At 36.9% G+C, this 23,078-nt stretch overlaps 1 protein-coding gene across 3 annotated transcripts; it reads right to left on the bottom strand.

The window, feature by feature from the left end:
* Positions 1–6,322: 6,322 nt before the first annotated feature.
* Positions 6,323–22,735, bottom strand: LCA5 (LCA5, lebercilin). 3 transcript variants are annotated; one of them, XM_026056047.1, is made up of 8 exons: positions 18,343–22,735; positions 17,061–17,450; positions 15,167–15,696; positions 13,576–13,713; positions 12,421–12,517; positions 11,347–11,492; positions 9,346–9,484; positions 6,323–7,556 (listed from the first exon to the last, which is right to left on the bottom strand). In XM_026056047.1, exons 2-8 carry the CDS (start codon positions 17,257–17,259, stop codon positions 6,751–6,753), a joined length of 2,055 nt encoding a protein of 684 aa, XP_025911832.1. In that variant the 5' UTR covers positions 17,260–17,450; positions 18,343–22,735; the 3' UTR covers positions 6,323–6,750. The 3 variants fall into 3 exon arrangements, with proteins under 3 accessions (XP_025911832.1, XP_025911835.1, XP_025911833.1); XM_026056050.1 differs by lacking the exon at positions 18,343–22,735 and adding an exon at positions 18,283–18,301; XM_026056048.1 differs by lacking the exon at positions 18,343–22,735 and adding an exon at positions 18,259–18,278.
* Positions 22,736–23,078: the final 343 nt, after the last annotated feature.

Raw genomic sequence — 23,078 nt, 5'->3', positions numbered from 1 at the left:
GATGAACTCTAGGTCTCGAGTGTAATTTATAATTGAGAAGAACATAAAAATATTTAATACTAAGGAATATTAATAAGTGAATGTTGTAAAGTCACTCATGCTTTCAGTAAACTGTGCCCTTCTGACATTTCTGGATTGCAGGTATAGTATCATCAGGATATTGTGATATATCAGTTAAAGCAAAATTACATCCTGTGCCAACATAAGTGGTGCAGTCACTGGAAAYAAAATATAGTCAAAGAGACAGAATTTTAGACAACCTTAGAATGTTGACATGACAAATATATTCTTGGGAAGACTTTTCATCCTGGATTTATGAATTTCTTCAACAGAACAAATTATGTATTGCAGCTCATTGCAGGACTGAAGATTGGTTGAATGTTTTTTCATTAGAATATCTGAGATTTGGATAAAGAGAAATGGCTATGTATGGCTACACAGACATGGAAAAGGAGGCAGTGTCATATAATGGGTGAGAATATGGAAATTTCTAGTCTAACTTCTGTCACCAGCTGGTGTGAAGTGGAGAAGGTCTTTTGTACCTCTTGGTTTCTCAGGGTTTCCACATGGGTGGTGTGAGACCAGCAAGTTTAGAGAGCATTTTGAGATAGAAATTTCTCTGAAACCCAAGCACTGCTGCTGTAACATTATAGGACAGGTTATGAGACTAGGAAAAATGTGTACCAAGCAAACAAAGTAAAAATTGCTAGTTAAATAAGAATCATTCCCCAAGGCTTAGATGTTTAGTTCAAACAGGCAGTTTAGGGCTTAGTTTTGTGCGTGTTTCAACTGAGAATTCAGATCCACAGTTAGTGTTATAGCAACATGAAGGTCAGGTACAAGAGCTCAGTTTGTGCCCTTTGCCAATCCAAACACAATTTCTGCATGCTGAGTACAAATAATTAACTGATCTCGAGTGAATTACAGCAACTGGGTTATCCATCCTTGATACTGTGAGAATTAAGCAGCAAACTGTGAAGCCAACAGCTTATCAGAAGATTTGCAAAACACAGTAGCACATATCCCAAGTCCCACAAACTCCCAGTATATTGCAGTGTARAGAATGACAATAGAAACATTAGGATTGGTATAAATGGAGAGTGAATGGGAAGGCCTGGGACATGGCAGCAGCAGAGGGATCAGTGGCAGAAGGGCTGTAAGAATGGCACGAGTTCATGGCATTCAGATTAGCAGGTCATCAAGATCCCAACACAACTAGCTGCAGCTTTTCAGATTACCCAGAAATCAGGGCACAGCCTATATACAGACTAAAACAAAGACGCAAGCCATTAAGGGATGACAGTGAGCAGGTAAAGACCAGGTTGGAGCCTTTGGCCCCTCAGATAAGGTGACAAAAGACAGCAAGGAAATCCTATTGACTCACAGAGGTGGGACCAGATGGAGAGGCAAAAATCACTGTCAGCTCCTAAAAGGGCACAAAGGCCCTTCCAGATGCAGCCCACCTTCACCATCCAATGCAGGGCCCAGGTGGTGTGATGAGGACTTCGTAGCAGGCATGCCTTTTTTCTTAGGCCACCATAAGGGATCCTGGCCTGGCCAGCTGGGTACAAACACCTTGGTGCCTGGCTATTGGACAGACCACTTGAGTACAGGCATCTTTGTGCCAGCACGTAGGTATATGAGTACAAGTGAAATCTTTTTAAAAATAAAAATCACCTCTGCTTCCTGTGAGGCCTCACATTGCACTTGGCTACACTTCCAACATTATTTCCTCCAGCAAATGAGAAGAAACACAGCACAACATGGGTGGCAGGGAAATCCAGGGTGAGGAGAGAAACTGAGGGAGAGTAGAGGAGGTGAAAGTAATTTAGGGAGAAGATGATTGTAGTGCCTAGGTGAAGAAAAGCAGGAGTCTGTTCAGACAGAAAGAATAAATGAAGGTCAAGAGGAGAGTTACAGTGGAAGCAGCAAGAGAAATTTATGGAAGTTACAGAGAAAGAGAAGAAAGAGAGGTCTGGGACCAGGGAAGGTTTACAGAAAAGGCAGAAAAACGTCATGAAGACAGAGTTTGAACAAGATGTTTCAGAAGCAGGAAGCTGGAAAAAAAGTCTTAAAGCGTATAGGAGGGGTGTGTGTGCCTGCAGGGGCTGCTGTGGTAAGAGAGAGAGCTGAGTTAGCGTTTGTGTCCTAAACATAATGCTGTCATCTTCAACACACAGGAGGTGTCTAAGGCAACTTTGCTGTGCAAGTAGCACAAAGAAGCTTTGTGCAAAGGATTTCTGCTGGAAGGGAGCATTAATACTGGTGGGATGTAGCAAAAAGGATAGAATCATACACTAACTTAGGTTGGGACCTCTGCAGGTTATCTGGTCCAAACCTTGCTCAGAGCAGGGAAAGATAATGATATATAGGGGACGAAAAATTCTCTTGCATCTTTACAGACAAAATTAAGCCCTAGCTATGGTAACATCTGCCAGAAACTGGTATCCAAAGTCAAACCTTCCGTTGGTTCCCTATGGCTGATGTTCCCCTCTGGAAGCAATACTCATCTTATAGATCATTGGTATTGTTACTATATTTGCTATGAATTCTTTTCTGTGGAGCACAGATCTTTTCTGTGTGTTGAAAGCTGGCAAAAGACACACATGACAATCAACCTGTAGCTTGCTCTAAACACCCATGCACATTTGATGCACAGCTGATGCCAGCACAAAACACAGATACGAAAATATTTCTCATGCAAACTGGATTGGTGGTTAATCAAGTGAATCGTACCTTTTAGAGAGGTATCCTAGCAACTCCCCAGCAGCCAGAAGTCCTGGCTGACAGGGCACACTGATACGATTGTTCTCCTCCTGCAAATATCAAAACTTTGCAGCTAATCAAAGAGATAATTTGAAACAGGAGACCACATTAAATTTGATCTAACAAAGGGGAATTTTATAAATGAGTAATGTCACCCGGGACATCTCTTACGCTTAAAGTTGTCATCTCAGAACAAGAGTAGGTCAGACTAAGTGAAGTCATGTAATTCCAGCAGCAAAACCTTGCTTTCCAAAAGTGGCAGCATGACTCTCTTAAAGGTGCTGCCTTCCACAATTTAGATTCTTGCTAATCTCAGCTTTAGAGCTTATGCAGAATTTATTTATTTTTTAACAGCAAAGGCTCACCCTAAGCACTGTTTGGCATACAAGTRTCAACAAAAGCCCTCCTGATGCTCTTGCAGCCATTTTCCCCAAGATGTCTCCCTAAACAAATTCCTACTCCTAACATACCAGACCAGATATTCTTTCATATCCCCTAACAGTGCAAACAGGCTCTGCGGTAGCTGAATTAGACCTTCTATATTAGGACCAACAATGAACCTGAAGCTACCAAATAGCCTAAGCGCATCCTTTCCAAGCGTCCTGACTTTGGAAGCATTATAAGTTTGCAATTCATCTCTTTAGGGGCACTTACAACACAAAATCAGAAATGCAGGAATTTTTTAGGGTTCTTAAAAAAAAAATCAAAAAAAATCACTTTTTTACTCTTTAGCTAGCCCAAAGACACCACAGATGAGAAAAATATTGAATACATGTAAGCATTTCCTCGTTCAATTTTCTTACCACTTAAGTATTCTTTGGGCTTCAGTTCAGAGTCACAAAGGTATCCCAAGCCCTCCTCCTAGAGCTTAAATCCCTTCTCCTGCATTATAAAAGATCTGCTATCCCACGCTGCTTTTCATCTCTTCCCTCTCAAAGAGAAAAAACTTTTCTCTTAAATCTTCCAATTTCCTCTGTCAGGTATGTCCTAACACCTGATCACCTTCATCAGATTATCAAATTGCTCAAGTGACACTTTTTTTTTTTGATGACCACCCTTCTGGGGATCAAAGTTGAAAAACTGGTTTGGATACTCCATTAAAATGGTGAATCAAACTTTAATAATCCTTTCTTCTTAGAACATCAGAATTTCTCTCATCACCTTTTGTGGGCTCAATAGGAAAGCAAAACACGGCAGACCAGACAGTCTGAAGACCGATCAAAGAGAATTCACAACAGTACATAGACAAAGTCCTTCTATCATCAAACAAACATCTTACATGTGTGGACTGCTTTTTGTCCCAGTAGGTGGATTCTTTTGCAATCAGTCAAGTGCTACCAAACCCAGCCACCATCTAAAGCAACACACAGGCTACGTGGATACGACGGTTGAGACCAGGAGGTAGAGAGGACTACTGTGGATAAATGAGCTCAGTCCGATGGTCTGTAAACCCTTTTAACACCTTGCAAAAGTTGCTTCCAGTCGCTGTTTGCAGATGGTAGAAGGATCCAAAGCCTGCCCCCCGGCTTAATGAAAAAAACAAAAGAATCCCTCTCCAAGCTCCCAAGTGCTTGCTTTATACATTTTAACTGTAATCGCAATTGCATGCAAGTAACTAAAACTGGGAAGTGTAGCAAGAAAAGAGAATTAGCTGTAGAGACAGAAAGCAGTCAGGGGAAAAGCGAAAATATACCTATGGTGCCATTCCCAGTAGATTAATTTATTTTCAGCCTCCTAACACAGATGTATCTTTTCGTGCAAGGCAGCACAGTACTTGCTTCAGGAAAAGTTTGGTAGCAGAATGTGAATGTTTGTGAACTTAAGAAGAGGCTGATTATGTGAAACAGCTTAGAAAATACACATTTATAATTGAAACAGCAAGGCAAGTCGATTCAGCAGGACAGTTAGAATTAGCAGATGTTAATGGGCTGACTTGCAAAGAAACAAAAAACAACACTCCATGCACTACATGATCCTTAATAACTGCAGTGGCTATATCCTTGTTTCATGTCTTTGCATCCTCAACCACAAGAAAGAAAAGACGAACCACACCAACAGTAGCATTAAAAATACAGTGCCACCTTCTAGAAGAGCAATACTCATCCACGATTAGGACAATGAAGTTAAAACAAGTAACCATCCACTCGCATACACCTACAGGGGTTTGCAGACTTCTCTTGCCTCCCACAAGGCAGTATTCCCCAAAACAAGTCATGGTGGAAGAGTAACACAAAAATAAATTCACTGTTTCTGATCAGAATCAGTCCTTCTATTCTGACCGTCTGTACGAACGCATGTGAAACAAACAAGCCAAATTCTGTAATACCAGCAGTAGAAGCAGGTCCGGATTGTAAACAAGGTGAACATGAACTACTCTTCACTACAGACTGATTAGTGAGAATGGCCCCACACAATGGGTCTAGATCTGTGACTAATTTTCTTTCTGAATGGGGGAAGCAAATAAAGTTATTTCATGATGCAGACACCAGCTTTTCTTTTCAGAAGAACCATTGTGTTCACAGAAATCTTGACTCAAAGCATATTGAAATAATGAGAATCCTTCCCTGGATTTTAGTATGTTTTGAATCAGACTCATAGGGAGCATATCAAAGAGGCTTTTCAAAATCTATAGTTCTAATAAGAAATGACCTTCAGCTTATTTTCTGGAATGGCTCTGCTATATATACTTCCTTGTCTACATTTGTAATTTATGTACACACACCATGCAGTGAATAACATGATTAGAACTTTTGCTACACCCCTCCCACCCCCCAGGACCAATGCTCATGAATTAAAAAAAGCAGGAGAACTTTGTGTTAAAGATGATCTACACACAAAACTTTAACTTAACTCTTTTAATAAAACCACTTTGTTAAAAAACAACTTAGTGACGATTGGAATTTTACATAAAAATTCAGAAATTACAAAAATGGCATTACATAATAAATATAACCAGAATATATTAGAACAGTTAGACAAGTTTGGTAGGAAGATCTACAGTGGATCTATGCAGCAAAAAAACCCAGCTGTTCCTGAGTTACTTGTGCTTCTATTGAGGTGGTTCTGTGGTAACATGATTGCAGTATACAATATTCTCTTTCTATCTGAGCCTCTGTGCTATTTAAGCCTCTTCTTTCATAACACTGAACTTGCACATGCCATCTCCTAACACAATTAAGAGGCTCTCCAAATGCCTGAGAAAGAAAATATCTGAAGCCTAAAAGTAGTACTCCAAATCAAGAGTAGTGTACTGTGAGCAGCCTACAGGTAAAATGCCATTTCCTACCTTGGCTAGCCAGAGATGCATGTCTAGTAGCTGCCCTGAATGCCAGTGCTGACACAGAAAAGCTTGTTGCTTTCTTAGCCAACTCCTTCTGCAATAAATAATAATGCTCCCTTCTGAGAAGTATAGTTTTACTTTACATACCATTACATATCAGTGAGTCCTAAAAAAAGAGAGGGAGAGTGCAGGAGTAAGAAGGGAGCACAAGAAAGCAGCAGGAGGAAAGAGAGAGAGAGAGTAAGGGGAGGAGAGAGATAGAGAGTGAGAGAAGGAAGGGAGAGAGAGCGCAAGAGAGAGAAAGAGAAGGGAGAGAGAGCAAGAGGGAAGGGTGAGTGTGGGAGACTGAAGGCAGAGTGGGTGTAAGCCTTTTTTGACTCCTTCCTTTCCTACCTGCATCTCTCCCAGCAGAGAGCAAACATTCCTCAGGAACCCCAAGCCACTAAGTCATGGCCCAATAGTCGCTGCTTGATCTCTGAGGTCTGTATTTGGATATCCCATTTTAAAAGAAATACACTGCAGATGGCGTTAGGTTATGCTGTTCTATCAGAGTGCATCTTTTCTCTGCACATATACCTATTTATGTAAATCATTCCTTCATAAGGCTTTACAATATATCTGAAATGTTTTAAATCTGTATCTAATAAATATTGTAAGAAAAAATTTTTTTTTAGCATTTACATATGAAAAATATAAAAATATGGTCATTGTAAGATTACTTCTTCAATTTCGTCTTCTAAAGAACCAATGGCTTTAACTGCTGGCTTGCTTGTAGGGTGTTGCAAACGGTGTCTGTTTAGGTTTCTTTCTTCACTGAAAAGCTCACTGTCCCCTTTTGCTTTGATTTTACTTTTTTTATTGACAGGAAGAGTATTACTAGCATCCCAATCTATGTCAAAAGGTGTTGTATCGTTACTTTTAGAAGCATGGAAGGAATTGGCACTGCTTCCAAAGAGCTGTTCCATTAAATTGGATTTCTTTTCCTTCTTGCTATTGAAATCTAGGTTTTCCTTAACATTTTCTTCTAAGTGGTCACTTTTTTGATTAAGCCAACTCAGTCTCCCTGATCCTTTTCCAAATGAAGGTACATAACTACCAAATGTTAACTCACTACTTGAATCTGAGGTCCTTGGATTTCTCTGCTTCTGCCCTTGTGTTCTTGTGGCATCATCCTGGCTATCGTATTGGGGAAATCCATTAATAACCTTCTCTGGAATCTCAAAGAATTGATTAGTTTTCTCTTTTTTCTCTAGGGAGTCAGATTTTTTTGCTGTATTTGTGTGTGGTGCATGGGAAGCAAGTTTCATGTTCATCACATTTTGAGTTTCTCTGTCAATTTCATACATTTTAGCAAGCAGCAACTCTTTTCTTCGTTGCTCTTCCAGCATTTCAGTGCTTTCTCTCTCTATTTCAGGTTTGTGTATTTCTGTCTCCATCTTTATTTTTTCTTCTTTATCCAATAAAAAGCCACTTTCTTTTTTCATTTTGTCATATTCTTCCCTTTCCAACTCTGCAGGAAATGTTTAAACATTATTTAAAGTAATATGCCTTTATAAAAACATGTCGAAAATAATGCAACCAAAAGCCATTGAGTTTTTAATATGCTCTTCCATGCATAGCATGTTTTTTCCATTGCAAAACTAAATTCTTCAAAAATTGCAACCAAATGCACACCAGGTTTTCTACTAAGATATAAAAAGTAGACTGTCATTTTATAAAGGGATTAGGACACTATCCAGATTTTAGGGCTTCAGAAGAATTTAATTTCTGCCAATTGCCTTCTCATTTCCTGGGTTTGAATGAGGATGAATATAACATCACTTATTTTAATAGCTCTGACTTGCAGAGTACTTTATTTTCTTTGTCAGCATCACTAACTTCAGGACAGTTCTGGGATACACTGTTTTTTCCTTAAAGAGAGCTTCTCCTGTAAAGCTATCTGGATGAAAAAAAAACAGAGGAAGTCATTACTGGTTTTGAGTTGTGAATGACTCAAACTGTACTATCTGCTGTACACTCAAAACACCTTCACACAAGTGTCCTGCACATCTCCGCGTAAACTCAATGACAGTGTTTGTGGAAATACCAAATGTCAGTTTGCACTTCCATAAAGCAACATGAAAGGTGCAAAACAACAGTACTAGGCTACTTCCAGATAGAAATTGCAAATACTTATGTGCATGTAAAAAAGTCTCTCTTCAAAGTATTTTTCCATTAGGACACAATAGATTATACGTTAGGTCAAAAGCTGAGTAACAACTACTTGGCCACTTCAACACATTGGCATTTCCCTTTGAAAACTTAATTCAAATTGCTGATCAATGTTTTTGCTAAATTCCATGTTATCTACTGTACTTCACACCAAGCTTATAGAAATAACTGCAATGTTTTCAATAGTGTATCATTTTACCAAGTTAAGTAAGTAGATACCTTTCAGTATGTAAGGTGGGAAAATATCAACTTATACAGTAAGATGGGAAAGAGTGACAGAATCATTTTACTAAGAGACATAACAGAGCAAAATCGTGGCTTGTGTAAATCATGCCATTGATGGCAGTGGAGGTAGGAGACTTTACACAGAATTTTCCTCCAAAACTAGCTATAGATTTTTAGAATTCTTCCTTGTCATCTACAATAAGTGTTTATGTTCACTCACCACAGCCACTTAAGGAATATTTTAACCTGACTGGATGCAGTCCATCAAAAACACTTCTAAATATTAAGAGACTTACAAACATAAGTGATTTCAATATGTTTCAAAAATAAATGAGTAAAAAAAGTAATATGAAAATGTAATGATAGAAACTGACATCTCTCAAACAGCCACGCCAAATGATTCAGATAACCACAAGTGAAGAGAAAACCTACAATTTCAAATGATACAAGTAAAGTAGATAATGTACTGGAAAAATGGGCCATATTAATGAAAACAGATTTGTTCTAATAATAAAAATCTCCTGCCTACGTTAATAACATCCAGCAAGTTAGAGATAACATCACCTTTTAGCTGTTATGCCATCCCAACTCTGTAAAGCAAAGATCTGTCAGGCTTCAATATTTCGTAGTGGACAGCATGTTTAGCTGTGATTGGGTATGCAGTAGCAAAGTACAGGATACAGGTTACTCTTTATCCTGTATTTCTTTCTGATTCCGTTTGCATAACATAACTGAAAATAATTTTCCACTGCAGTGATCTCTGCAAAATCGCTTTGCTGCTCTCACAAGAAACTATTAGCCTTCTTTGATTAGTATTCTATGTCGTATTATATTTTCCAGCTTGCAGCTACCCATTTCCTTACCATCATGTAGTTTTTGAACCCTGCTCTCTAAAGCCTGTAGTTCCTGAACATGGTTCAGTTTCTCTTCCCCTTCCCTGTTTTGGTCTTGTCTCAGGAGATCTGCTTGCTCTTTCAATTCTTTGTCTTGAGTTTCTTTTTCCTGAAATAAATTGACACAAACCAGAAACTGATGGGAGAAAAAACAACCAACCAACCAAAAAAAAAAAAAATCCACAAGAACTTTTATGGCCCTCTGCAATCATATTCTTACTGCTAAACATAAAAATGAGCAAAATATCTAAAACAAACCAGCTTTGACTACCCAGGGGTTTGGCCCTAAAACCTTATTACCTGTAACATAGCTTTATGTACCTGAAACAAAATTAATAGACCATCAACTCTATTCTGTATTACACATTTCAAAAAAAGTTGCAGCTCCAATGTCGTAAAGCAAAATTAACACCACATTAGGGTACAGTTCTCCTTAGAAGTCAGTAGCTGTCTTTTCAAGGTCTTCAATGGAAGACAGACCACCCCCTTACTCATTTAACAAGCAAGTAATTAGTTACCTTTTATTTCCAGTCTGATCTCTTTATTCAAGTGAGTGGGTCATAGACTCAGACAGTTTCACAGTGGTATTTAAAGTTATTGAGTATCAAGTAATAAACACCAAAAGAGAAAGGTTCATTCTTGGCTGGAAAAATCAGCCAATGAGTATAAATATGTTTAAAAGGAAAAAAGCTGCAGAAAAGATATTAATGTCATCAATAAAAATCACTAACAGACAGAAGTAATGGCAATGAAATAAAGAGAAAAACGGCCTAATCTAATATTTAGATGCTTTGTAGCTTGTGCATACTTTTAGAGAAAAAGAGTCCAATACGCTTCTTTGAGAAATCAAGAAAACTGTTTCTGCTTAGTAAACAGACAATGAAAACAGTATTATCCAAAACAACCTCAAATATTTTTCCCTCATGTGCATGAATTTTGTTTAAAAAAAAAAAAAAAAAAACTTCACCCAGAGATGGCAATCAAATATTCAAAATGTTTGACTTAGAAAACTGATGAAAGCACAGACTACCCAAATCTACTTTACTTTTTTTAAAGCAATGTCTACACACTAGATAAAGAGATTTGTAAGATGACATATAGTTGGGCTCCATGAACTGCACTTGTACCAGCTGTGCGGTTATGCAACTTACATACTGAAGTGCTGGAAGAATGCATACATTAAACTATATCAATACTTACAGAAAGGATTCTGGAAGAGAGGACATAGGAATGAAACTGTCAGGCATAAAAAGACTTCCTTCCTATCAGGAGGCCAATCAAGACCATAACCATTATTACTTCTTACAAATTTTCTTAGCCTTATGTAATCAAGATTTGTACAATTTGTACTAGAATCTGTCTGATTCTACCTTACAAACCTCTTTAATTTTAGTCTGAAGTCTTGAAAGTATTAAAAATAGTGAGGTACTATTTTACAATAAAAAGGGAAATAGAAAAACAAAAAAATCCAACCACATTCACAAAGCTGGACAAATGACAGAAGAAATACCAGAACTATGACCATAAGAGGAAGTGTTGAATTTAGGCATAGTGAAAGAAGGCTGGAAAGTAAAATAAATCATAATTAAGACCAAAGCAAAAAGAGACAAGTCAGCCAGCACTGTATTAAAACAGATTGTTCAAATAAGCATTAAAAATAAAGAAAAGGGGAGAAAAACAAAATGAAGTCTGTTAAAAACTTCAAAGAACTGACAGTGGCAGAAGAAGAAAGAGACTGAGTTAATGGTAACCAGTAAGATACAGAATACGAAGGATTAAGAGTCACAAAAATGAAGTATGGTATGCCTGGAAGTTTATAGTTCTCCTTAAATATTAAAATGTCTTATTAATTATACATTCTGTATATTTATATTTGTATATTTATATATATTTTCTAAAATATAAACTGAGCATTAAACAGTCTGATAGGTACACTATTTGGAGCAAGTCTCAAATTTTTATAGAACTCACTATTCTGAGAAGAATCCCTTCTTTCTTATTTATTGCCTCATCACAAACAAGGTCTGATTCTGGAGGTAATTCTACTGGTGAGAAGTATCCACTGGTTTGTACTCCTTTTGTGAGCTGTGCTCCTTTTTTAATATTTTGGTTGTTGGCTTTAAAAAATACAAACAAAACAAGTCACATTTTCACTTAAAAATATCCCGCAATATACCAATCCCCCATTGTTAAGTCTTTGCAGCGAACAAAGGAGCATATCAAAATGAATGGAAGTGGAAAGCGTTGACAAGTTTCATGTAATTGTTTTCAGTATCTGTAAAAGCTAATTAAAAAAAAAAACTGCATGCAAAAATTTCTACTGAAACAAATCCATAAAAAAACCCACAAACCCACACCTTAAAACTACTCATAAAATCATTTGGGCATATTGAACACTTGTTAAAATACCCACAAAATATCTTCTTCATCTTCTTATTGCTTGTCACAGAAGCTACATGTAGAGAAGCAAACTCACAAACTTAAAATTCACTTGTTTGCAGCTTTAAAACATAAATTTATCTCTATGGAATGACTTTTTTTTTTTTTAATCTGAACCTAAAAAAGGAATAATAGAATATCTATACTAAAATGGGTAGCAGATAAACTGTTTGAAATACTGGCATTAAATATTTAAAACAGTCCCAGAAATTCCTGCTTCTTCTTACAAGTAAATCCTACTGATACAGTGAAAACAGTTCAAGTACACACACAGACACACATATATGCAGGCAGCATAAGGCTTGAGGCTGCCTTCTCACACCAGAAGAAATTGCTGCACTGATACTTCTGGAATATTGTGTTCTGGGACATATGTGTTCTTTGAGGAAAAAAGGAAGCGGAGCTCATCTGACAGAGCAGTCAAACAGACAAACATGGTGCCGTTCTTTGTGATGAGTGCTGTGTTGAAAGTAGTGCAAAACAGTAAATGTTCTTGAACAAGCAGTGGTAGGGTTAAACACTAAATAAGCATGAATGATATAATGCAACAGAGTCTAACCTAAAAGTGGCACTATTAATTTTTATGCCTCCATTGCTTTAAGTTACCTTTTTTTCTTTGTATAACATCCATGTCTTTTTTTGGCGAGAGCTTCAACATACGATTAGCATATATATTTTTTGCTTCAAGTTCTCTTTCTTTTTCCTGAGAATGAATGAGGTAGATATAGCAGAATGAGTATTTTATTTACTATTCACTAGCAAAGCTGTAAATAAGATTAGAATACATGCTGTCAGTAGAAACTGGGTAAGGGCATCAAAAGTTAAGCCCAATGTTTTAAGGAGAATGATCACATTCTTAACTTTTCTTGTACAATTGTAGCATTGAGCGCTTTTTCTCCCTAAAAATCATGAACAAAATATTCTGAAAAAATATAGCATCTCTGTAGTTAAAACAAATAATATTTATATGCTGCACAAGTGAATTTTCGGTATTGTAAAGAGTTAAAAAGTTTTAAGTTAGCATTGTCACTTATGTGGAGTGTTAGTACCTCAGAGCAGGGACTCACTGCATCATAGAGGCAGAGACAATTATTGAATGAAATACAGAAATGAACACTGAGTTATCAGAAATCAACCGAAAATTAAAATATGTTTAAAATATCAAACTCTCCGCAAACAAAATATTATTAATACATGTACTCTAAACAAGTAAGTTTATTTATGGGTTATTAATTCTACTGGCTTGGCAGCTGGCAAGGTGGTAAACTGTAAGCCTGCATTATATATCCATGTTTGAGATCTATGGTTTCAAAGAAACTCTTCTATATACTTTGGTTCAAGTAACAATTTGATATTTTCTTTCTAAAGACAAACTGATTAAGTAGAATATGATAATACTTTCAAAGCAACAATCCTTACGGCCAAATTTTAGAATTTGGGCACGTATAGGGGGCAATTAATAATTTGTGCAAGTTTAGTAAATTTAGTTTAATAGTAATTCTTGACTATGTACTTGATCTTGCTTTTCTTAACCAACTCTAACAATAATGATTAACATGGAGACACTCCTGCTCGAAAAAAGACTGCAGGGTCAAAGCACTGAACATTTCAATGTAAAGCAGGAAAAGAACTCACATGTGACATAATTAAGTACACATCACAATGTGCAATCACTGGTAAACTATGCAAACTTAATTACAGATATTTCCAAAGATAAAATGCCAGAACATGGTCAACATCTTGTATTGCTTGACATTTTACCTTTAGCTTCTGATTTAACTGATGCATCTCTTCTTGGAGAATTCTGTTTTCTTCATGAGCTTCATGCACCTTTTTCTTCTCAGAAAGTAACTGTCGTTGAAAACTGCTACTACTTAGTTCAAGATTTTTTTCCAGATCCTTTAATTGAAACAATGAAATAATACTTTTTAATATCCAGAATTACTTCTTACAATCAAGGTACTTAAATAAAATTACACATGTAAACCAGTATCTTGGATTGAGATATTGGCTCCACCATTACAACATTTAGCACCCCAGATTTAAATCCTAATCCTAATGTTGAGGGGGCAAACAGACAGAGCATCTGCAGGTGCTGCACCTCATCCTTCTGAAGTACTGAAAGGTGATTTGAGGACACAATGGGAACACACTACTTTTCAATTTTACTCGGCTCTAGGTGCAGACATGGAGAGGACCTCCAGATCTGTAAGATGAATCTCAAACTGCCTCACAGTTTGGGATTCGAAGGAAAGGGACAAGAAATAATACTCAGCCTTCCTTTCCCAGAAACAAATTTGTGATTGCAGTTTCATTTTGAGACCCTCACCTTGCAATACTTGTTTTAAGTGAACCTGTGATGATGACAGAAGGAAAAAAGCAGAATAACCCCCCTACTTTTTAAGGCATATTTCATTTTAATATTATCCAACACTACAAATGCTGTAATACCTGATTATGAAACTATAGGTGCCAGATGGTGACACTACAGGGTGAGGTTATTTGGGTAACTCATCACATTATAAATTGGTATTTTGGGATTTATTTCATGAACGCTTAGTTTTCAGTTTAATTCTTTGGATTTCCAATACCTATTATATCTGTAATGCATTTTAGGCTCAATTACTAATACAGATACCAAATATTAACATCATTTTAATGACCAGCTAATTTCATTGCATGCAACTACCAACAATTTAATAACATTGACAAAATAAAAACAATTTTAAATAAGATGACTTTTTAATGTACATACTTGTAAATATTTTTGCTGAATAAAATTAAAATACAATGCACAAGGTTCTAAAATGGATAGCCATGAGATGTGCTGAAGTCCATTTTGGTATTAAGAAGAACTGCTGTAATTTTGTTTGACTCAGCCATCAGACTGTGCAGAACACAGGGCAACCAAACACAGTATGAATGCAGTTAGCAAAATTGAAAAAGAATGCAAAAGAATGATTACGTATTTTTTAAATTTTACAATATAGGTCTTTAAATACCCAGAGAATGTTTTTAATAAATGCTTCCCCTTCAGGAGGATAAATTAGATGTACAAAGCTATATTATAGCTGCATCCACATCTGAAACATTATTACTAGTTATCCAAAACATTTGAAAGAACAAGTCTATACTGTGCACACTGACAATATATACTTAATTTGTAAATAGTAATTTAAATGCACAACCACTGAGTATATAATTATACAATCACCTTGGAAATAATTTAAGTGGTGCTATTTATGTGTAAAAAGAATGATTTTCCATTTGTCCCATTACTGTGAAAAAAGACAATTCATTCTTGAAAGAAATATCTGTACTTTAATTTCTTATAAAAAGAAAGTCATCTCACCTTAATTCTTTTTTCAGTGTCCTCTAGTCTGTTCTCTGCATACGCTAATTTCTTTGCCAGGTCATCTCTTTCAGCAAGGTGCTTATCTGCAGACAGCTTTTTTAGTTTCTGCAAGACAGTTTTCGTTCTGTACAGTTCATCTTCTGAATCTCTCAGTCTTCTCTCGGTGGTACGTTCTCTCTCTTGAGATTTTCGTAAGCGCTCCCTTAATATTCTAATCTCATTGTTGTGTCGAGCAAGGAGCTGAGAGATTTCGTTTTCTGTGTCTTCAAACTTATTCAAGGCTTTCTCCTGCCTGTGCTGAAGCCTCTTCAGTGCCCTGTTTTCTTTCTGCAGCTCACCTAGTTTGATGTGGAGTTCAGTCAGCTCATTTCGAAGCTCATTGATTTTCAGCAGCCTAGCAGAAAGAACTCTTTTTGTAACAAGATCTATATCTTTTGCAGGAGAATCCCTAGTGAGGCTCTGGGAACGGAAACCCCACCGTGTCCCTCTTTTGCTTGGTGCATATTTGGAACCCAGTTTCTTTGTGGCTAAGAGAGGAAAAATAAAAAGCATGTTTACTGTAAGACAATGTAATTTGTCCATCCAGGCATCCTTCTTGAAAGAAAGCTCCATCTGAAATACTTTTATTATACTTAACAGAGACTGTAGTTTTTGTAACAGAAAATAAAAAGTATATAAAAATAGGCTTACGCTCATTTTCATAGATAAAAAGTGGATGATCTACTGATCTAATCTTATCGGTAATAACAGTCATATTTTGTTAATATTTGATGCTGTTGATTAAAATGCTTAAGATAAAAATACTGTATTCTTATTGCATACAATGTTATTATGTTTTTAAAATGGCAATGATTAGCTGAGCTTTAGCTAGTTATGTATTATGCAAGATGTAATTCTTCTAGACAAATGCAATACTATTTTCAAATCCAGCTGCCATACTTACAGACGTAACAGCAATTTTAAAGGCTCAGTGCAAAAAGCCTCCAAAGCAAAATTATAAATCCCATGAAAATTCAGTCCTCTCCTGAATAATTTATTCTTGTAACACAAGTTATTTTCCACAGAGTATCCTTATTTGGTTATTAGTAGGCATCACTCCCAATTCTATTTGATGTTACTATTTTATTATCAATTCCACAGATAAAAGCTAAACATTTTGTTTCTCTCTTATTTGCCTTTCAAGCCACACTCAAAGAACAAAGCATATAATCCACAGAAAATAACTCTTAAAACAGCTGTGTATATAGATAGCATATATTTCATTAAGGTAGATCAGTGTTTGGAAGAAACATACTAAGCACCAGCTTATACTTCAGGCTTTAAAAGCAGGATATGGCAGTCACGAAATATACTGTCTGTATATGTGTATGACACCAATACTACCCCTCACACACACCCCCGGCACTTACTATGTTTCTATTCTACCAAAAACATTCTACAGCAAAAACAACAGCTTCAAAATATTTCTTACACTTCCTCTAAATATTTTGCATGTACACTCATCCATTCTGTGTTTGATGCTCATCTTGTCCGCAGCTTGGGCAAAAGAAAAAAATTCTATGTAAAGAACATTTATGTCACATTCAGGTACGAGAAGATTAACTAATACACACTGCAGGAGTGGCACCACTCCTATCACCAATGAAGAAAATTCCCACGAACTTCACAATCTAGATTTCCAACCCTTTCAAGAATTTCTCCAAATTAAAGGCAGAACAGAAAATTCCAATACCAAGTTTACACTTTTGACCATATATTTAAATTGGGGAATAGTGTCTTTCAAGAAAGACACTACAGTCACAACACCTTCATGTAAGAATATAGTCACTTTTGGCTACATAATCAGCTCTTGCAAGCAGTTTCAAAGGACCAGTTTCTCCTATCTACCTACCTTGGTACTGCACAAGGCTGTCTGAAGTTTGAGTTTTGTGATCTTTTTTCCCCTGGTTTGTAGACTGATAGCTTAGTGTTGGTGACCGACCAGATGAATAAGATACGTTATCTTCATCTGAATAATAGGAGTCACTATTTTTATCCTCATCTGATTTTCTGTCATGTTCAGAATCTGGGCTTCTTTCTCTTTCTCCCATTTTTAGATTTAGCTCTTTTCCAGGTTTTTCTCAAAGACTGTTCATTTTGACATGAAGGACCTTTTAGTAGTCACAATGGCAGCAGCTGGATTATTTCCTTGTGTTTATCATCTTCATCTCCAAAGCATGATCTTTGCAGTTCATTTTAACAAGCAGTAGTTATCATTTAGAATGCATGTTTCTATAACAATCTAGAAAGAGAAAAAAGTGAGAATGGTTTTGCTGTTCAGTATTTATAGTCCAGACATATTAAGAAAGAAAGGTAAGAAGAACTGCAAAATTATTCAGGATTCCTATAGTCTTATACCAGTTGCTTTGGTGTACCAGCTTTAATATTTATATTAAATGGGACAGACACCACTCTAGGAACGCTGCTAGTGCTACACTCACTCTGTAGTCTGAGGCACTTCATCCCCAAAAGAGAAATCAAAAAACTAACACAGCTAGAATAATAAATTACTCCCAGGTTAGAAAGAGGATAAAAAGTATTTGGAACACAAAAGAGAAGACAACTGAAAGTCTGAAACTACTCCAGAAACTGATTTACAAATATTTAAAAACTTTTAAGCTAAATTAATTAGTCATGTGATTAGAATTGAAACAGTATTTGTAGAATTAGACTAAATATTTCATATCTCAATTTATAACATTCTGATGATGTCAAATTTTGTGCTTGAAAATCAGTTGTCCCCTTTGTTTGAAGAACAGTCTATCCCAAACGCAATCGTACCTATGTATCAGGGTATTGTATCCTTCGATACCTAGTACTTCCTGCCTTCAAGAACTGGCACATACATTTGTTTCATATGCCTTATGGGAAAATCCAAATAGAGCCCTTTGCTTTTTTGTAGCTGATAAGAGGCGCTGTACTGCTGCTATATAGTAAACATTACATCTGCAGTTACTTTAAGTCAGCTGTAGCAGTTAGAAAAAAGGCTGCCACTGCAGCCTATCTTTTGATGGAAGCCAAAAAATCCTCTAATCTCAAGGTATAGTCACCTTATTTTGCATTTGCTGAGATACCTTGCATTGTGGAGCAGACATATGCAGAATTTTACTTCTCAGTCAAAAGAATTTCCTCACCAGTTTATGAAGTGTTTCAATCTCCCATGCCTCTTGTCTCTCTCACCACCCTTCATGGTTTTCAAGCTTATTTCACTATCTCCCTTCTATCCAACTTGAAGGCATCAAGCTTCTAAAGGGAGAATAAACAGGACTCGCATCAGAGCCCATCAGTTCTGCCTGCTGAATGACATAACAAGCTCCTAGTCCATTTTTAAATGGTTAAGCAAACTATATCCAAATAAAGAACTGAGCAGCTTTCAATCACAACTCTTCTACACTGCAGGGCATTCAGCATACCTGTAAATGAGCTGTAAATATTTCACTATATTAGGTCACTTTGCTTTACCAATAAAATAAACTTAGTATGCTCCTCAGCCTTCTAGTCCACTGTCTATACAAGCAGAACTGCATAGCCAAGCAGAAAAGAAACGTCAGCTGTCAAGACAGTTTTCACTACAAATTCAAGCTTTCTGGCCCAGTTCACTGTTAGCACACATAACTGTCTCCACTGACTGGAATGGATTTGCCCTTATAATCTATACAGCAGGAAGCGATGCGATAAATATCCCCACACATTGTCCAAGATTTTTAGATAGATTTCTAAACCAAACAGCTGGTGTGAAATTATTACTGAATTATTTGAAAAAGAGTGTTTTCCTTTCCTTAGCAACTAACTTTCCAAAAGTACATTTTTAGGCACCTAAATATTTTCAAAGGGGTCCAAATAAGTCAGATGCCTAAAACCTATGCCAAAAAGTATTTTGGTGAAAACCAAAAAGCCCCAAAAGAAGACAAGCTATGCTTGAGATCACATGTCTTAGGGATTGCTAAACACATGCTGGAAGGTGTCAGTTATTGAGAACATTCAAATGATTAGTAAAGAATGTTATTTTTTCTTCTGAATTAATGCAGTTATTAAACATATTTTAAAAGTATATACCTAACCATTATCACACTATCTTATTTGTCTCTAAAAGTCTCTAAAAGATGACCGTCAGAGGTGTTAATAAGTGTGAGACTAAGACCATGTAAGAATACTAGAACATATCTGGGTGCATCCATAGTGCCAAACAGCTCTGCTCCTAAGTCCTTGTCACGATCATCTGCACAGCAGGTATATTCATTTGCTCCTGGGCTGCCTTTTGGAGCAAGCCAAACCCAAGCTGAACCACAGGCACAGTTTTGGGGACAATCTTTTCTCTGTGGGAGCACAGATAAGATCATACCAGTTGTGTCTCCACAGGACAGAATTTCAGGGAATGCAACACACAACAGCAGCATTATAAAACAGTACTCTGGTGGGCTGTAACACAGACTTTGTATCATTTCAGGCATCCTGAATGGAAAAACCTTAAAAAAACAGTAATTGTGTCCATAGCCTTATGGCCTATACCAAATGTAGCGTTGTCATTGTTTGTAAAACGCCAYAGGCTTTGTGTTCAGCTGACAACATGGGCCGCGGGACTTGTCAGACCTCGTCCAGACTCACCTTGGACTGCCTGGAGCTTTGTTTAGCTGTAACAAAAAAATATCTGACAACCAGGTGACTATTATCTAATTTGTTTTAGCCTTTGCTTGCCTTTATACAATTGTGTGCTGCAGCACCTATTGCTACATATATTTTTATAACTAACAGAGAGTAACAACAAGTAGTTACTCTGTGCAGAGTAAACTATGATCCTTGAATAAAATGCAGCATAGAGGAGTACAGGCATGGGATGATTGCAGAGGCTTGAAAGCCCAGACACAGGATGAAACTGGGGCCCCAGGCTATAACAGCTCACCAAGGGTCAATTACTGGTCATCAAATGGAGGCAACTTGGAGAGCTGGGTAAAAACAGTTTTATAAGTAACGAAGAGAACACAGAGCAAATACCCAACATATGTAAAACACACCATCTATTGTAAATTCAGATGTAATGTGGAACTATGAATCACTGAAGAAAGAGCAAGGTGTACAGTGTGTTAACAAACATGAAAAAAAAAAAAGATCCCAAATCGACCCAAGGTGAGGAGTAAGACAGCATCAATATCATACTTCTCCCAGGGAAGGATCTGGGATGCTGATGACTTGCTCTAAAGACCCCCTCCTCCCAACTGAAGCAACTGGCCTCAGGACCCAGAAGGACAGTGGATGGGCAAAGACAACACCAGAGAAACGTCTCAGTACTAAAAAGTTTATGCATATATAATTTTAACTGTATAGACTTTGYACTGTGTTAGTATCTCGACTAATAATAAGTCTTTGGATTAATAATATGTCTTTGTTCAGACTGTTAAGATTTTAATTAGACTAACAATAAATTCTTGGCTCTGCATGTAAGATGTGTTCCCTTTCTTGCCCTTAAAAAATAATCTGAATAAAACAAATTGGTGGGAATTCAAGCAACCTACTCTATTACTTGGATACAAGTATGTCTTGGGGCCACAGCGGCACACATGACATCCAGAGGAGTCCTCGACTCCTGGAATGGGCATGCCAATTCACTCCAGAGGTGTTAACCTGAAGTGGGGAGGCAGGCATTACTCTGTAGAGCAGATGTCTTTAACAGTGTAGATATAGGCAAAGAATACCCTAACCTTGTTTGCCTTCAGGATTCAAAAGGACAGAAAGAAATAATCTGCACAGACTTCTCCTTGAGAAGAAAACATATGTGAATGAAAACAAATGGAACTGTATTCAGAGAAAAATTTAAGTATCTACAATTGAATTATCAAGATGACTAATTATATATATACAAGAATACTCACTTTCACTTACCGACTTAAAGCTACTCAGTCATTTTATAGTCCCACAAGTATTCACYGAACAGGCAATAATCTTTTGGAAGAATGCTTTTATATCTCAAGAGTGTATTTAAAACAGAAAATTGTATTTTGTAAAGTAAAATGTGAAAACTGGAGGATAAGAATTCTCTCTCACTTCAGTACTGAATATTCCTTGATTTTGAGAATATTTTTCTAAGTATCATTTTGACACATATAGAAACATAAACGAACAGTAATTTTTGATACATTTTGGAGGTACTTTGAGATGTAATGGACTGAAAACAAATTGAAAAAGGTGAACCAATAAAAGCTCCCTTGTGGAATCTCCAAAAACATTTTTGAATGCTCAAATGGTTTCCAGTTTTATAAATTGGTAATATTATCATATTTTCCATACAAAACAAGAAACTTTACTCTGACAGGTCTTGCCAAATTCAGTTACCTGCCAGTTTATAAAGTAGTATGATCAGCATAAAGAACGTACAGTTTATCTTGAGAATGAATGAATCACTAGGATATTTGAGTTTTACTTCAGTTAGCATAAGGACCGTCTAATTAAGAAATGCTTTGGTTCACTGACTTTTTAACTGTTGCCAACTAGTTTGAGTTGATTATATAAGAGTTCAACTTAACTCAATTGTGGAAAATCCACAAAGATATCTCTGTTCCTTTGGTACATTTAATAATTTTGTGAGGAGTGAAACATTATGGGTTGGTAATGGGTCTATTAAATGGAAAAAAAGCCTCGCACATGCTTTTAGAAGTCTACTACATCAAAATCAGATGAATATAGAACATATTAAGTAAATCTGGGACTTGTACACACTTCAGAAAGTTTTCTGTTTTCAGAATTTCACACTCCTCTAGTTCAGCAACTTCCACCTACTATTTTACATGTTTTGTACTGAAAACATGCTCAACATTACAAAAAGTAGTCACGCTCCAGCCACTGCAAAGCAAGTGACAGAAAACAAAATACAGAACACAAAACAACTGCAATGATGACAGAATACTGTTTCCCTATCACTCGGCAACACAGAAACTAAACTATTGGATTACAGGTAGTAAGCAACACAGAGAAAGGAAAATTACTCAGTAATTCTTCTTTCACAGTACATCCTGAGCTGAGTACTGTAATGCAAGACTCATACAATTTTTAAGTCCTTTTCAAACCTAATGCTTTCCAAAGACCAGAAAAAGCTAGATGCTTTTACTTGTCATCACATGCCACTTCCTGGGTACTACTGCTGACCTCTAATGGTCCACTCTGTTTTCCCACCTATTCTCAGTGAGAGACAGTGAAAGAGCCAGATTCAGACAAGTACAAAAGCACCAATCCAGATTACTGAAGTGCCTAATTTAAGTGCAAAGAATTACTTAAAAAGAAAGCAGTCTCTCCCCTCTGCCTCCAGCTATCCTTTTCACATCTAAATGCTGTAGCTTTTCCAGAAAAGGAGAGGAGCAAAGGAATTAACTTATATTGCATCAAAATATATTCACTGATAAGACTTAAATGAGATGCAGACATTTTATTGGGAAGCTTTCCACAGCTGCTAACTGAACTGTAATGTATTTCTTTTAAGTCCACCACCTTTCCAGGAAGTAAAAYGCCATACAGTTTTAAAAGCCAACTTTAAAGTTATCTAATTGCATGACAGTAATACTTAATGTTACTTTCATCAGCTGATCTCAAAATAAAAAAGTTGCTATCAGCCCCAGGAGTGAGATGAGGAAACAGAAGTCCAAGTAGGTAAAACACAGGCCAGTCCCACAGCCAGGAAGGGGATTATGTTTCCGGACTCAAATCCTCTGCCAAGGAGGCCCACACCACCATCTGTGTTTCCACCCATACCTCCTACAGGCCTGGACTTACCTACTTCAACTTAACCACTGCTAAATGCACAGGCCCGGGCCCTCCCCCGCCCGCAGGCCCGGCTCCGCCCCCGCCCCGCGATAGCCCGGGCCCCCCCGGCCTGCCCCCGCTG

This window comes from Apteryx rowi, unplaced genomic scaffold (genome assembly GCF_003343035.1).
Source record: "Apteryx rowi isolate R43461 unplaced genomic scaffold, aptRow1 scaffold_1295, whole genome shotgun sequence".
Classification (NCBI taxonomy): domain Eukaryota; kingdom Metazoa; phylum Chordata; class Aves; order Apterygiformes; family Apterygidae; genus Apteryx; species Apteryx rowi.
Note: the sequence above shows the minus strand (reverse complement) of the source record. Positions and strands in the feature narration are given on the sequence as shown.

What these genes read in the sequence shown, in the direction of transcription:
- LCA5 (XM_026056047.1), bottom strand. Translation starts at nt 17,259, where the DNA reads ATGGGAGAAAGAGAAAGAAGCCCAGATTCTGAACATGACAGAAAATCA. An exon ending in CAGCCTTGTGCAGTACCAAG is followed by an intron (nt 15,697 to 17,060) that starts GTAGGTAGATAG and finishes TTCCTCTCTTAG; the next exon opens with CCACAAAGAAACTGGGTTCC. An exon ending in AGTTAAATCAGAAGCTAAAG is followed by an intron (nt 12,518 to 13,575) that starts GTAAAATGTCAA and finishes ATTCATTCTCAG; the next exon opens with GAAAAAGAAAGAGAACTTGA.